Genomic DNA, 16,757 nt, shown 5'->3' with positions numbered 1-16,757 from the left:
TCTGCACTGACTGTTCTTATGATTGCACAGACATTTTCTGCTGCTGTTTCTGTTGTTGCTGCTGTTGCTGCTGTTTCTTTTGTTGTTGTTGTTTCTGCTGTTGTTTCTGTTGGTGCTGCGGTTTCTGTTGCTGCTGTTTCTGTTGTTACTGCATGTTTTGCTGCTGCTGTAGTTGCTGCTGCTGCTACTGTTGTTTCTACTCCTTTTGCTGCTACTGTTGCTACTGCTGTTGTTGTGGTTGTTGCTGTTGTTGTTGTTTTCTGTTGTTCCTGCTGGTGTTTTTGTTGCTGCTGCTGCTGCTGCTGCTGTTGTTGTTTCTGTTGTGATATTACAGTGAGAGGATCATTAGAAGGGTGTGTTTTCAGAGAGAGGGACGGGAGGCAGACGAAGAATGTTTATTAGACCACACGGTGGAGATGGCCGGGGGGACCCGGTCAGGTAGGGATGGAGCAGGGCAGGGCAGGGATGATGATGACTGGGAAGGAGGGGTCCAGGATCCGGGTGGAGAGACCGGGAACTGGGCTGGATGGAGAGGGACGGACAGACTTGATCGATGAGAGGAGACAAGCAGGTTAACCGGGCTGGATGGAGAGGGAAGGACAGACTTGGAGGAGACAAGCACGTAAGAGAAAGATGAAACAAGGAGACATAAACTAGGAACTAGGCCAGTAGCAGTACAACTTGGGTAAGCTAGTTGATGGTCTGGCGATGAGTGACTGGGGAGGTGGAGAATAAATACTATGTGGGTGATGATGGTAATTGATCCGAGGTGTGTGAAATTGGCCTAAGGGAGGAGCCGTGGATGGGTCAAGAGTGGCCTCTAGTGGTGCTGGGAGGCCGTGGGCCTATCAGTTCCTGTGATTGCACAGACATTTTCTGCTACTGTTTCTATTGTTGTTTCTGTTGTCTGCTTCCGTTGCTGCTGTTTCTGTTGTTGCTGTTGTTTCTGTCTGATGCCGCGGTTGCCGCTGTTGCTGCTGCTGCTCTTGTTCCTGTTGTTGCTGCTATTATTGCTGTTGTTGCCGCTGTTGCTGCTACTGTGGGGGCGGCTCTTGGCCTTTTGCTTCTGCGGCGGGGCTTCTCTGCGGCAGCCGCCCCGGGTGCTGGGGGTGGTGGAGGGCCTGTATATCTGGCGGCCTGCTGGCATCGGCGGGATGGAGGGTCTTCTGTGGCCGCAGGGCAGGGCGCTCGGGGCTTTCTTGCAGCCGTAGGGTGTCTACAGGGCTGCAGATTTCGGGGGGCTTCGTGGCCCTTTCCGCTGCTTGGAGGCGCTGGGACATAATACCGACCTTCTACACCAGTACCAATGGGGATAAGTCATGTACAATCACCGGTGGACATCTTACACACACATCAAACAAAAAGTAACCACCAACATTAAAGGAAAAATAAAAAGGTATTGCATGAATTCTTCTGTCGTTTTTAATCTATGTACAGTGGAATGCCGAGGTTTGGGTACCTCAGCTTAAAATGTACGTTACATTGAATATCTACATAAACAGAAGCTGACCTGAACTCTAAACAGGACACCAGCAAGCTTTGCATCACATTCTTTCATCTGATACTGACATGGATCATGTATTCACCACAAATGGATGTTGAAGTTGTTTGCAAAAGAAAATGTGGAATCGTGCAAAAAACAATGAAAGTGGGAATGAGAGAGACCCACCTGTGCATTGAGGCAGAGCAGTGACTGGTCGCTGACAGGACATACCTGAGGCTCCAGCACCAGCTGCTGGAGCTTCGTGTACATTGCCTGGTGGAGCGCCTCGCAGTCGCCATGGGGACGAGCCCCTGTGTAGCCCTGCTGGTGGAGGGCAGCGGACAGCGCCTCACACGTCGAGGTCACTTGCAATGTCGTGGGCGGCCTGGTCCACAGCCTCGTAGGTCCGGAAAGGCTCTGCGGCACTGTGATCTGAGCTGCATTTAGAAGACTCCAGGATCTGGAGCAGTCTGACAAGAAAAGAGGAGTTTGCTTGTACTTTGCTAAGCAGTTTCTGTTGTGGCCTAAAATAAATCCCCCCCCCCCACACACACACACAAACGCATACAAGCGGTTCCATCACACACGCACAAATGCACACACCTGCTTCGAGTGCACCCCAGCACCCTCCTGGTTGCATTCCTCTCTTTCCTCCCTCATTTACTGCCAGATATCCAGTTCCAGTGAGAGCTACCACTTCTGGCTCCCGTGACGTCTTTGTGTGTGTGTTAATTCTGTGTTTGTCTCCCAACTCTACCTGATTTTGGATTAGGAATTTCGGATTGTTCGAACTGTGATATCCTTACTATTTCCTGGCTTTGACCCTCGCCTGAACTGTTTTTCGGATTTTGGAATGTGGACTTTGGCTTGGCTAGCGCTAGTTGCTGCTGGAACTTGGCACTTAAAGATAATATTTTGTTCGTTTCTGGGAAATGGAAATCCAGGTGGAAAATAGTGCAAGTCAAGGAAGAGCTAAAGAATAAATAAATGAATTTAAAGATAGAAGAAATGTAAACCGAGAAGGAAAAATGCGTATAAGGTATTGTACTACTCTAGAAGCTTCAGTTTATCAAACACAGGATAAGATGTAAATTCCTTTGTGCAAGCACATACCTAAGAGTGTCGTGATGAATGGTTGAAAGTCTTGATGTCATCTTGTCGTCTTGGTGATGAATGGTGGTGAATGGTGGGAGCTGGATACGCATCATCAGTTGTGTATCCTTGGATCTTGGGATGTTTCGGCCTCTACACTATACACGCTCCCCAAGGTGGCCAGCTACAGGCTGATCGGACCTGAGCTTGCGTGAGACCAGACTCGTCACGAGAAAGAAAGTCATATTGATGGCAGACTTCTCGAGGGACTATGCATGGCAGGGGCGTCCTACTCCCTGAGTCAAGCCAAAGCTGACCGCATACCTACTGGTTTGCTACTTTGGGGCCCAACAGGGGTCTTTCCTCCTCATAAAAAGCCACTGGCTGCTCCTTTCGGCTGCCTCTGATGCAGCTTTGATGGCTGAGCGCTGGTTCTGGCCTCCGACTCCCAGGTTAGCGAACAGTCTGGTGGTAGATCTTGCCACAAACCCTCGTCAATATCTTATTCTTATACTGCCTTCATGCTGTTTGATTTTATTGAAACAAATAACTCAAAATGTACTCATTAGAAAAGGAATTCAAATCCATCATTGAAGCATATCGATATGGATTATAATATATGTATTCATTTATTATCCATTGAGCCGTTTTGTGCCAGAGACCGAGACGGAGTTTTTTCCCGCAAGCCATTAGAACTGTCAATGCTGAGCTCACCAGGGGTCCAAACACACAGGCTCCGCTACCTACTGTACTGTATGTAGCATACTGTACCGCATACTGTGTCACTGTTCAGGGTTGTTCGTGATGCCGTATTGCTGCGCCGTACTGTTGTATACTGTGCTGTATTATCCCAAACACTACCTCACTCTATTCGCGTTCATATGCCACTTTAAATGCACATATCTGTATATACATAGGCATATTCCCTCTATCTATTCCATTTTATTTTTATTGTATTTTATTCTATATATTTTTTATCTTATTCTATAAGTATTCAACTTACTGTATTACGTTTTAGGAGTCAGTTAGTCGGTCTATTCGAAAGGAATTTTTTACCTTTATTTTTTTCCTAGGACGTATTGCGTGCTATCACCGGGTGCGTTGCATTACATTTCACTGCATATGTGTATGAAAGTATGTATGTGTATGTGACGAATTAAAAAATCTTGAATCTTGAATCTCGAAATCTTGAATCTCCGACTGCAGTCATTCAGTGGCTGCTGCACCCGCTGCCTTGCCACCAGGTGTCGCTGTGTTTCATGTCCCCTCCAAAGAGCCGTAATTGCCGTCGCTGATTGGTTGAGAACGCGCAACGCGGTGACGTCAGACGTGACGCCGGCCGGCGTGATGACGTACGTTCATTCGGTTGGGAGCGCGCGCGCATGTCAACCGGATCCGACGAGGTCTCCCAGCGACGGACCGAGCTTCTCAGTCGGTGAGGTCACACTAAATACATGCGAGTGGCAGTGTTAATATGAATATTATTAGTAAAGTCAAGTATTAAAGGCATTGTCTTCTACCTCACTACCAATGTCGCCGTTACGAAGCATACGTTTGTGATTCGAAGGCATGCTAACAGCTGTATTAGCTAGATAGCTAGCGCCGTCACCTAGCGAGCAGGCTGTAGGTCCAGGTTAGCTTCTTCAGCGCTTTGTAACCGTCAGTCGCTGGTGGACCTTGTCAATAGTGTCACTCAATAGCTGTGCGTTAAAAGTCGGATTCACGTCGTAAAACAATTCATCAATAAAGTGATATTGCGTGCCAAAAAGGTATGTAAACTCAAAAGTCCTGACCGAATCTACAATTAAATGCAACAACTGGATCACAGAAACAGGCCCAACACAAGGTTACATATTATTTATATATTACACATATTTTGCAATACTCACAGTACTATAATAATAAATAGATTGAGGTTTATTATTTATTTTATTGTTGCCGGGATAGATGGAAGTACCTTTTTTCATAAATCAAGTTGTTTCAGTTGACTCTGGGAAGTGGCTCTCTCTCCCTCTCATGTCAGTGATGCTATGTTAAAAAGAGATATTCGAGATGATGGTCTAGATCAGTGTTTTCCCAACCTCTGCTTCAGCACACTTTGAAATTGGAAATAATATCATGCTACACCACCCTTCCTGTTAAATACCAAAAACGTATAACTAAACACAGCAAGCTCCCACTGCACTACTGTGCGGCAGCATAGTGGTGCAAAAATACTGATCTTGATTTAAATTCTCACATCTCTGTTGTTTAAGTACAGATTTTTGTTGTTGTTGGGAGTAACTCTTATATGTTCCGTTCTTGCGCTGTACTTTCATTGCCTCCGGCTAAACATCCACTGCCTCGACCCCACCCGCTTATGATTGACTGTCGCAGTAGCTAACGGGACACAGGGTGCTGGTTCACAATGTTAGACGGGGGTCAGTTTGTGGAGGCTCTCAGTCGCCTGGGCTACCCGGGTGTGTCATCGCTGAAAGGCTCAGAGTTTGACTGGCTGTTTGACTGCGCCCCGGAAAACCTGCACTTCTTGCGCTTCGTCTGCAAAACCCTCAATCACAACAACGTCCTCACTCCGGAGGAGGCCCGCACCTTTCGGGAGCTTCAGAAGTCGGGAAAACCAATTCTGGATGAAGCTGCCCTCAGCAAAGTCCTCAAGACCATTGGACCTTCAGATGAGAGCAATATAAACATCCTGGGATCCTCATCTTCCGCATTTGCAGTTGAAGGGGACGTCTGCGTTGAAGATTTGGAGGCAGAGCTTCAGGCGCTGTGCACCGAGAGGGAGCTCAAGAAAAAGCGTTACAACAAGCTACAGGTTTTGGCGATTGCCAGAGCTGATGCAAGCCTGCGACTCTCTGCGGAGCAGGAGAGTGCTTTCTGTCGGCTGAAGGATGCCAATGCTGCCGTTGGAGCTGAGAACGCTGACACAAACTCTTTCTTAAATAACTTGACTGATGAGGTGAGCAAGCTAGCCGCCTACCTGCCAAGTGATCCGGATGCTAAACTCAAGGAAGTAGGAAAGGGGGAATCCGTGACCCCAGTGAACCCCCCTGGTCCCAAAAGACCCTCACTGCTTCTCTCTCAGCTGCCCCTGGAGTCCTACCTGCACCAAGAGGAGCTCAACACCAAAACGCTGACTGCCTTCACCCAGAAGATGTTCTTCCAGGGAATCTCAAGCATAGTCCAGAGCTCCTTTTCAGAACGCTTCCAGCTACTGGACCTCAGCACCTGCGAAGGGGGGGAGGAAGAGGAGAAAAAAGAGGGAGAAGGTCGTGGGGTGGAACAACAGAGGACAGAGATGGCCAGGCTGCAGTGGGCCCATATTGTGGCCCAGCATCAGGTGTTGAAGGCAGCAGCAGAAGAGAAGAGCATCAAAGCTGGTCTGGACTGGCTGCTGGAGAAGAGCTCCCATGCTAAGGTACGCACAGTTGTTCATAAACTAAAATTTATAAAACTAAACCAACTTTTTCCAGACCTCAAACAGTATGTTTTATCTTGTTTCCTAACTTGACTTCTACTTTTACCCCATTTCTTCACCCTGCCAGAGTATTTCCTCCTCCTCTCTCAAAGCGCGTGAGTCAATGATGAGGAAGGAGCTGCAGGCCGTGGAGGCTGAGTTGGAGGCTTTGTTGCACGGCCCTGTTCCTACTGCCCTCAGGGAGGCCTCAAGGATGCTCAATGTACCTGTGGTCAGGGGAGACCTTGATCTGCAGCTCGCTAGACAGGACTACTACACCTCTAGACAGGACCAGGTTAGTCCCAACATTGCTCATGTTTTAATGTTATATTATAATATAAAGCAAAATTATACGATAGAACTGGATGCTTAAACAAATTTTCTAGTAAGTATAGCCTGATTGCCAAAAACAAGGATTTTGTGTAACGCAAATTGTCTCCACCCAGGTGCGTGACTACCTGCTCGGTCAGAAGGCGTCCTTTGACCTGCTCCTCCTGGCCCTGCAGTTGGAGCTGCGGAGGTGGAACCAGGTGCTGAAGCAGCTGGGAGAGTTGCGCCACAAACTGGAAGAGGAAGGTCGATTTGCAGCTCTGCGCATGGATTCCCTCGCCCAGCCAGATCTGTCAATCAACTGCAGGCCCGCCCCCATCATCAGCTGCAAGGATGCAACCTTTAGCAGGTGTGTGTGTGTGTGTGTGTGTGTGTGTGTGTGTGTGTGTGTGTGTGTGTGTGTGTGTGTGTGTGTGTGTGTGTGTGTGTGTGTGTGTGTGTGTGTGTGTGTGTGTGTGAGATTTTAGGCCACAACAGAAACTGCTTAGCAAAGTACAAGCAAACTCCCCTTTTCTTGTCAGACTGCTCCAGATCCTGGAGTCTTCTAAATGCAGCTCAGATCACAGTGCCGCAGAGCCTTTCCGGACCTACGAGGCTGTGGACCAGGCCGCCCACGACCTTGCAAGTGACCTCCAGTTGACGCGTGAGGCGCTGTCCGGGGCGGCACGCCAGCAGGGCTACACGGGGGCTCGTCTCCATGGCGACTGCGAGGCTCTCCACCAGGCAATGTACACGAAGCTCCAGCAGCTGGTGCTGGAGCCTCAGGTATGTCCTGTCAGCGACCAGTCACTGCTCTGCCTCAATGCACAGGTGGGTCTCTCTCATTCCCTCTTTCATTGTTTTTTACACGATTCCACATTTTCTTTTGCAAACAACTTCAACATCCATTTCTGGTGAATACATGATCCATGTCAGTATCAGATGAAAGAATGTGATGCAATGCTTGCTGGTGTCCTGTTTAGAGTTCAGGTCAGCTTCTGTTTACGTAGATATTCAATGTAACGTGCATTTTAAGCTGAGGTACCCAAACCTCGGCATTCCACTGTACATAGATTAAAAACGACAGAAGAATTCATGAAATAGCTTTTTTTTTTTCTCCTTTAATGTTGGTGGTTACTTTTTGTTTAATTTTAATGTTATATATTATCTATTGAATTGTCATGGAAAAGACTACATCCTGTAGTGTCAGTGATGGCTACAAAATTTCAGCATATATGATGTTGTGGGAGGTTCTTAAAACGAGGTCATGCCAGCTTAACACAGCAGTTGAAAACTGATTTTAATACTTATAAAAGCACAGCATTGGTATTGTGTGCAATGACTAATTAGTGTAAGATCTATTTCAATACAAATATAGTTCAGCTGGTAGCAATTGTGCAGAACGTAATGGCTGCTCAGCAACAATGTCTCACAGTTGTGCAGAAATCCAATAGGTCTAAGTAGACTTAGTATTTTGAAAACAAGAGTTTTGAATAATATGGAAAAGTGTGAACACCACCTTCACAATGGACTGTGTGACTACAGTAAATTTGAAATGCAACACAGAACGTGAGTTGATTTCATAATTTCTTCTTTTCATAAGTCACTCTTGCTGAGGGAAGCTGGTATCACAGGGGTGAAGCTATTTTAATGCACATTTTGGTGGATGGATGGTGAATGAGGGCGTGGCTTTTGGGTGTAAAAACACTGCACTATGAATGTTTTTCAAGTGAATTTCAAATGATTTTCATACTTTTTACATTTTACAATTTTACATGCATGTTTTTATTATGTTTGATGGAATTCTTCATTTGAACGTAACATGGATGGAATGTTTCCTCATATTTATGTTTTATATTTACCCTTCCTGATTGAAAATTCATTTTCTTTCTCCCTACACAATTCACCTATGTTTGAGTGAATTGTCTTGTGAAGAGACCGTTCATCCAAATTTGGCATATATGAATAAATTTTTTGGTGACCTAAAGTTTTAATTTTAGTTGAGGTTGAAGCACAATTATATGTTTTGGGATAAAGCACAGCATTGTGACTTTTCTACATGAAGCAATAAACCTTTCTATGTAATACCTTTTATATTTTTTTCATTGTATCTCTCTGTCTCTCACAACTCCTGTAGGAGCTAACTGCAACACTGGCAGATATGGAGTCCAAGCTGCAGAACCTGCAGAACCTATTACAGGACGTCATGGGGGAGGTCAAGGGTAAACGCTCCCAGTTGGAGCGTGACCCCACCTTCAGGCGGGAGAGGGACCTATACGTGTACTTCCACCTGGACCCACGGCTCCTGCAGAGGGTGGTGGAGGACCTGGAGCGTAAAATGTGTGCCAAGGCGGGACGGAAGTAACAAGTACTGCCAGAACAGAAGATTGGCTGTGGTCAAATAAATTAAAGAAAGATAGTTAATCTGCATCCACCATCTACTCAAATGATTATTATTATTTTTTTTTTAAGTCTTCCTATGGTCTGCAGCCTCGTGAGTGGAACCGCCCACTGACATTGGGCCTGAATCCTTTCAAACTCGTTTGGATCAATTGGACACCTATTGTTGACTGTTGTATCAGAATGTTATCATATATATATATATATTTTTTTTTGAATACCAACACATTTTTCTTGCTGGTATCATCTTGCTGTCTTGCTTTTTTATGTTGTAAAATGTATCTAAACTTATTTTGTAGCTATGTCATAAGTCATCTATAAAATATAGTAAACATTTCTGTAATTTTTTTCCTCTTTCAAATCCAGTCTTTTTTTTGTTGTGTATGTTGGGCAATGTGCAAATAAAAGTGTTTTGTTTTTTTTACTTGCCAGTCAGGCTCAACCCAGTATGATGGAGGAAAATGTGTATCTTAAATTGGGACTGTTTCTTAATCCATGAGTTGGGTGCCAGCAATAACACTTTCACTTCAATCTCTTGCTTTACTGAACTGTTAAAAATGCTTTAATGGGACCTAAGACTGGGCATATGATCCATGATATATTTTTGGAGATTATTCTGATACTGTATTGATACTATTATCTGTTCACCCCCATATATATATATATCCCACATCATCCTCATCTTTAATGATGAGGATGATGTACATCAAATATCAACCCACCAACCCAAGCTGAATACAACGGCTGTTCATTAGGAAGAACTGTCTGTCTTTGTACAATGGTGAAGATGTGTAGACCAATGGAGCCGTCTCATGTGTCCCGTCTAGGCTAACAGAGACAGACTTGATGTTTAGCTGAAGAGGTGGCGGAGAAGCAGTGCGAGCTCTTCAGGCAGGCATAGAAGGAAAGAGGAGATGGAGATGTATGAAGTCCCCAAAAGCAAGTGGTGTTCTGGTCCTCTGTCCGAGTCTGCCCTGAGAGTCCTGGCTGCTCTGCGGGCCGAGAGTCTGAATGCAGACAGAAACGACAGCAACAGGCAATGTGAGTTCATTTGTTTAAACAGGGTACTTGGAATCAAGTGGTAGCATCAATTGAAGCAGAAGAAAATTGTGGCTTGTGCATTAATGCAACTAGTTGCAAGATTTATCTTTAAATTTGTAGTTTATCTTGAACTGGTAGCTAATACTTCTGTAGGACTGCTGGATGGTTTCACGCTGTATCAAGCAAACCCATTAACCTCTTGTTGCTGTGATTGGTGGTTGATTTGGGTGTTGGTACCATATTGCAATAAGCGTGTATGGTTCTGTGACCTTTATTGTCTTTAAATGAGTCCTATTTTACTAATGTGTAAGGTCAACCAAATTCTGCATTGTTCTTCAGCCTACAAAGACTTAACCGTCAGCGAAGATGTTGCAAAGTCCTATTCAGAGAGTTTAGGGTTAGCTTAGCTGTTTCCTCTGGTAGTGGACATGAGTTATGGCACAGACATGGAGAACCAGTGGAGCTGGAGCAGAGCGCAGAAAAGGGAACAAGACAGGGACACAGATCGGTGAGTCAGACCTTGTAGATGCTGCTTGTAGATATCCATCGACAGTCTTTGTGTTAATTATTTCAAGTTGTTTGCTGCTGATAGTACCATTCAGGAACACTGCACAAGATTATTGTGTTTATACTACTGAAAACTGGTTTCATGTGCCAGGTTTGTCTCAATTTAGCAGCTATTCAGGAAGAGTATATAAATGTGATAATGGCAGTTATTTCAATGATGCCAAACTGATTTTACAATTAGTTTTTACACAACTATTTTTTTTTTCAAATTCAGGAAAGCTTATACTTGCAAGAGTGACCTAACATGAGTGCAGTACAGCTCTGCTCTGTTTTTCACTTCCAAATATGACTGCCCAAGGCAATGGACCAATCAGATACAATCAGCACCAAAATATGAGCTTGCTTTCCTTTAAACTCCATGGTCTAGCATCAAGCACTCACTACTCCAAGTGTATAAAACAGTCACAAGTATAACAAAGGTTTCTGCTGTTGTTTAGAGCCTGGTCTGGGACCCAGGCCTCCATTTCCTCTTACAATCAGAGGAACTTCTCCCAGGCACAAGACTACTCATCATCGCAGGCCTCTTCCCACTCCCCGTGGGAATCCTCCAACAAGAAGCAAAGCTCTTCTGCCCAAGACTACAGCCAGGGCACCCAGACTTATTCCCAGAGAGAGAACACTCACTGCCCTTGGTACCAGTCAAGCCAAGCGCTGTCGTTTTCCCAGAGCGGTGTCTGCCCAAGTCTGCCTGAATCACAGTCGCCATCCACTGACATGCTGAGTGATGGGAACCGTCCTTCCTTACATGCACCCTACATACCAGCTCAACACAGTAACCCCTGGGAAACGTGAGTAGTTGATGAAACGTTGGCATTGACATGAATTGCATCCACCCGATGAGGACCTATTTTTATTTACATTTAGTCATTTAGCAGACGCTTTTATCCAAAGCGACTTACAAGGGAGAATAACATTCAAGCTACATTGCGACAGAGACAGTGTAACAATAAATACTGCTAGGTAGTGCTAAGTAATTGTAGGTTAGGAGAGGAGGTACTCACTGAAGAGCTGGGTCTTCAGGTGCTTCTTAAAGACAGAGAGGGAGGTCCCCGCTCTGGTCATTTTTGGCAGCTCGTTCCACCAACGTGGAAATACAAATGAGAATAGCCTGGATTGCCGTGGCTGTATGGCCGGCAGAGCCAGGCGACGCTCATTTGACGAGCGCAGCACCCGGGGGGCAACATGTGCTCTTACAAGAGCATTTAAGTAGGTGGGAGCATTCCCAGCAATCACTCTGTAGGCCAGCATAAGAGACTTGAACTTGATGCGAGCGGCTACAGGTAACCAGTGGAGCTCGATGAGCAGCGGAGTGACATGTGCCCTCTTTGGCTGGTTGAACACCAGTCGCGCCGCCGCATTCTGTATCATCTGTAGTGGCTTCACCGCACAGGCCGGCAAGCCTGTTAAGAGGACGTTGCAGTAGTCGAGACGGGACATCACCAAGGTTTGTACCAGCGGTTGAGTGGCATATTGGGTCAGGTATGGCCTGGCTTTTCGGATGTTGAATAGTGCGAAGCGGCAGGACCGGGAGACGGCGGCAACATGGTCCGAGAATGTCAGTTGGTCATCAATAATGACACCAAGATTCCTTGCAGCCTTGGTAGGAACAAGAGATAGAGAGTCGATTTTAATATCAATGTTGTGATAAATACCTTGTTTGGCCGGGAAGACCAGCAGTTCTGTTTTCGCCAGATTTAGTTGAAGATGATAATCCTTCATCCATGTGGATATGTCAGCGAGACAATCCGAGATCCGTGTCGAGACAGTGGGGTCGTTGGGTGGGAAGGACAGATAGAGTTGAGTATCATCCGCATAGCAGTGATATGAAAAGCCATGTGAGCGGATGATCGGGCCCAGTAAGGTGGTGTATATGGCAAAGAGGAGGGGTCCTAGCACCGAGCCTTGGGGCACCCCAGTGGTGAGGTTGTGAGGCACAGACAGCTGGCCTTGCCATGTCGAACTGAACGAGCGCCCAGTAAGGTAAGATTCGAACCAGGAAAGTGCATTGCCCGTTATGCCAATACTTGAGAGTATGGACAGGACTAAGCTGTGATTGACAGTGTCAAAAGCAGCTGATAAGTCTAGAAGAATGAGAACGGAGGATTTGGCAGCAGCTCTAGCAGTTTTTAAGGCCTCTGTCACAGACAACAGGGCTGTTTCGGTGGAGTGACCACTTTTGAAGCCAGATTGAAGTGTATCAAGAAGGTTATTTCTTGACAGGTACTCTGTAACCCGTCTAGAGAGCACCCTCTCTATGGTTTTGGAAAGGAATGGGAGGAGTGAGACCGGCCGATAGTTTTCGACTTGATTGGGATCGAGTGAGGGTTTTTTGAGCAGTGGTGCGACCCGAGCCACTTTGAAAGCGGAGGGGAAAGTGCCGGAAGTTAGGGAAGAGTTAATCATATGTGTGATTGCCGGGGTGATAGTCGGTGATATGGCTTGAAGGAGGTTAGATGGGATCGGATCTAGCGGACAGGTAGTAGGACGGCTACATGTTAGTAGTTTAGATACCTCACGTTCAGCGAGGGGGGTGAAACCAGGGAACGATGAGCCTAGGGCTGGAGGAGACAGGTTGTGAGTAAGTTGTTTAGTGAATTGGCTGCTGATGGCTGCCACTTTGTTAGTAAAAAAGGAGGCAAGGCAGTCAGCAGTGAGGTGAGTATCTGGGGGAGGTGGTGGAGGGTAAAGCAGAGACTTGAAGGTGGCGAATAACTTACGAGTGTCTGTGGCACCGCTGATCCTATCGTTGAAGCAGTGATGCTGGAAGAGAAGGAGGACAGCAGTGTCTGGTAGCTTGCAAGATCTTCAATTGTTTTGGATTCGTGCCATTTCCTCTCGGCTGCTCTGAGGTCAGTGCACGTTGTCCGGATTGTGTCAGTCTGGTGGATAGTGGACACAGGCTATCCAAACATGAGCTCAAGGTGGAGCAGAGAGAGTCAGTGGCATCATTAACCTGCAGAGAGGAGAAAGTGCCTTGGGGCGGAAGAGAAGAGGAGAGCACAGAGGAGAAGTGGGTGGGAGACAGGTTGCGGAGATTGCGGCGGATAGTAACCATGGGTGGGGAGGTGGGGGTTTGTTTTGGTAGCTGGACATTGAAGTGGATGAAGAAGTGGTCTGAGAGATGAAGAGGAGTGACCCTTAGGTTGTTTGTGGTGCAGCTCCGAGCAAGAATGAAATCAAGCTCTTTGCCAGCCTCGTGAGTCGGTGGAGTCGGGATCTGTCTTAGGTCGAATGAGCAAACCAAAGACAGGAAGTCAGCCGAGCTCGCACTGTCCAAGTGGATGTTCATGTCTCCGAGGACGAGCATGGGACACTCTTGCTCAGGAATTGATGACAGCAGGGTGTCAAGCTCATGTAGGAAGTCACCTAGTTGTCCTGGTGGACGGTAGATGACGACCACATAGGCTTTCACCGGAGCAGTCACCAAGACGGCGTGATATTCAAAGGAGACAAAGTTGTTTAAAGGCAGCAGTGGATTAAATTTTCATGTGTTGGAAATTAACAGGCCAGTCCCACCACCACGGCCAGATGGTCTGGATGTGTGGGAGAATGTGTAGTTAGTGGAGAGTGCAGCCGGGGTTGCGCTATCTTCCGGTTTAATCCATGTCTCAGTGAGAGCAAGGAGCTCCAAGGAGAGATGGTTGGCATGACCAGAAATGAAGTCTGCCTTGTTAACTGCAGATCGACAATTCCACAAGCCAACAGAGAAGGAGGTCTTGGCAGAAGACGTTTGCTGCAGGGACCTGAGGTTACCCGGATTGCATCGGCGTATGGTATAACGAGGCTTTCTGGGTGACCTTGAAGTTGTAGAGATGCGGTAGAAGCACATTTTTGTATGGAGTGAGAAAAAGAAGGCAGGTTTGCCTTGTTCGGTGTCCTTGCTTCGGTTGACGTGCAGAGGTAGACGTGCGTCTTCACACGAGAGCGACTACAAATGGGTCAACGCTTGAAGCTAACGCTTCAAGGGCAGGACCATAAATAGGTGATAGAATACAGCTGCTCATGTGATTAGGGTTGCACCTGGCTAAGAGCACGCCCACATAAGAGAGGACTTACCTGAATAGGGGGTGTGTCTGGAACACAAGCTTGCTGGCAGATCAGCAAATAGCAGTGAAATGTGCAGAGTCAAACCAGTAGTCCTAAGTTGCAATACTACAATACTAGATAGCATAAGCAGAGCAGTAATACACTACACAGCAACCTCAGCACTAGAGCTCGACTCGATCATAAAGAAAATGTTGGCTTCGACCTATTACTTATTACATATTACTTATTATAGCGCATACTTTTGACAAATAATAAATCCAAGAGAAAGAAACCTGCCTCTATGTATTGTCTTGTATCAATAGTCTCTTATTACTGGTTTGTGTGGAAAAATAAAGATTTAATATTTTGAATATCTGTTCTGTGCTCTTAGTCTATGAAGAAACTGGGCCAACTTTCTCTCTCTCTCTCTCTCTCTCTCTTTTTCTCTCTCTCTCTCTCTCTCTCTCTCTCTCTTTCTCTCTCTCGCTCTCTCAGTCTCTCTCCAGGGGACCAGGATCTGGATGGAACATTATTTGTCGCATCAGATCACCAGGAACTCCCTGACCACTGCCCATCGAATGCACAGACAGATAACTGTCCCAATGTAGGAGATGCAGGAGGTTGCGCTAGCCCCCAGAATAGCCTTAACTTCATAGCTACAGAGAACCAACAGAAGGCCCACATTGACACTCTCACGGGGAGAACCAGTGAGTATAGTGGGATTGTGATTCAGGTTGAATTTAAATGTGAGGGAAGGATATGGTGTATATAGTGTATAAAGGGTGATGCACGATGACATGCTTGATACTGAGACGCCACGCACAATACAGACTGGTCCGAGAGCTGGTCGTAAGTCCGAACAGTCGTTAAATAGTCGTTAAGTGAGGAGTACCTGTATAATACAATTTTTTTTTTTTTTTTTTTATCGACTATAATTGTTACAGTTGTCTAACCCCAACCAAAGATATTAAAACCAAACATAATTGTTGTACCTAGGTTCTGATTGTTGAAAGTTCATTATTCAACGTATTATTGAAGACTGGGGAAAAGCCTTGAGGCCTTGAAAACGGTATTCCCATGAACCCTAACTGCATTACAAGTATAGACCACGAGAGGGGGCCACAATACTTCAATCACCACAACCTACTGTAGGACGACGTACTCGGCACAAGCCCAATGTTACCATTACAAACACTTGTCTCAGCATTAATAAACTGCGACATCAGATGCTTCTGAAGACTTAATAACTGACAATAAATTATATCTGATGTCTTACTGTCTATTTAATCGTCAAAGACAGTCCAATCAATATTGGTTAAGATGAACCAAATTTTTGTAAAGCTGGAGAGTGGGTAACCAAGGCTCTATCAATGTATCAATTTAGCAGGCTTCTATAGACTCAATCAATAGCAAAATTATTTGAACTTCCCCTGCCAAATCAACTACATGTATTCTGTCGTAGTTGTGACAATTCTGAGCCAGAAAATGTACTTCCTGTATCTTAGGTGAAGTTTGCAGAATAATATTTCATAATTTTTAATTGAATGTCAAAATACCAACACATTATGTACAAATTATTGTTGCAATGCCTAAAAGCACTTATTCTAGAATACTCAACATTTTAGAAGATAAATCTGCCACTGATGGAGAAGAGACTCAGTATCTGAGTATCTAATAGTCATTAGAATAATTTGTATATAATGTGTTGGTGCAGAGGTTCAACATTTTTACACCTTTAATCTGAAATGTAAAAGTTTGTGTATAAACGTAAGCAAACCTTGCACCAGGTGGTGCTGCAGTCCTTTAAACACTCATTTTACTGCCTTGTACCAGTTTTATATCATCATCTTCTCTGTGATGAGAGAGCGTTTTTGAGGAGGCAGCACTGACCAGTTGAATTGTTAGCATGCTCATGTTACAGTGCACAGGAGGAAGCTGTATCTCTTGCTCAGCTGACAATATGCTGACTCAAGGCGCACATAGGCCTGCTATCTCTTGAATGCACACACAAATTGCCATTTTGGTTATTGCAAAAAGCCAGTTAGGGGGTAGGGATGACAGACATTAAGACATACCGTCAGCACAATTTAGTAGTCTAAATAAATGATGGAAGTTTTTAGTTTCCTTTTTGTGTCTCTTTTATAAAATTTATCAGACACAGAAAAGGGCCAAAAACAAGCACTTTTGAACCCAGCGCAGATCAGTGGACTCATTTATTGACGGATATATGGGGAAGTGACTCTCCTCTGGGGGAAAATTGTCTCTCCTCCCCAGAGTTCTCAGGAACAAGAAGTTGTCCCACAAAGATGTCGTCCGATGAGTGGAGGTCAAGGCAGTCTGGGTTCAAGGCCCCTCCTCTGCATGGAGAAAAACCCCAAGAGA

At 45.6% G+C, this 16,757-nt stretch overlaps 2 protein-coding genes across 2 annotated transcripts in view; both read left to right on the top strand.

Annotated features, from left to right (window-relative positions):
• Positions 1–4,982: 4,982 nt before the first annotated feature.
• haus3 (HAUS augmin-like complex, subunit 3) lies at positions 4,983–9,101 on the top strand (the record flags this gene model as incomplete). Its single annotated transcript, XM_080022943.1, has 5 exons — positions 4,983–5,993; positions 6,121–6,327; positions 6,479–6,711; positions 6,884–7,172; positions 8,479–9,101. 5 exons carry the CDS (start codon positions 4,983–4,985, stop codon positions 8,704–8,706), a joined length of 1,968 nt encoding a protein of 655 aa, XP_079879069.1. The 3' UTR covers positions 8,707–9,101.
• Positions 9,102–10,210: 1,109 nt separating this feature from the next.
• poln (polymerase (DNA directed) nu) overlaps positions 10,211–16,757 on the top strand; it is a gene marked incomplete at both ends in the record, with an annotated part of 76,157 nt that continues 69,610 nt past the window's right edge. Inside the window, 2 exons of the mRNA XM_080023139.1 lie at positions 10,211–10,290; positions 10,787–10,981. Coding sequence (XP_079879265.1) covers positions 10,211–10,290; positions 10,787–10,981 — 275 coding nt within the window. The remainder of the gene's footprint in view (positions 10,291–10,786; positions 10,982–16,757) is intronic.

The sequence above is a fragment of the Zeus faber genome (genome assembly GCF_960531495.2).
Source record: "Zeus faber genome assembly, chromosome: 22".
NCBI classification, from domain to species: Eukaryota; Metazoa; Chordata; class Actinopteri; order Zeiformes; family Zeidae; genus Zeus; species Zeus faber.
The sequence above is the reverse complement of the archived record's forward strand: the minus strand, read 5'-3'. Positions and strand labels throughout refer to the sequence as shown.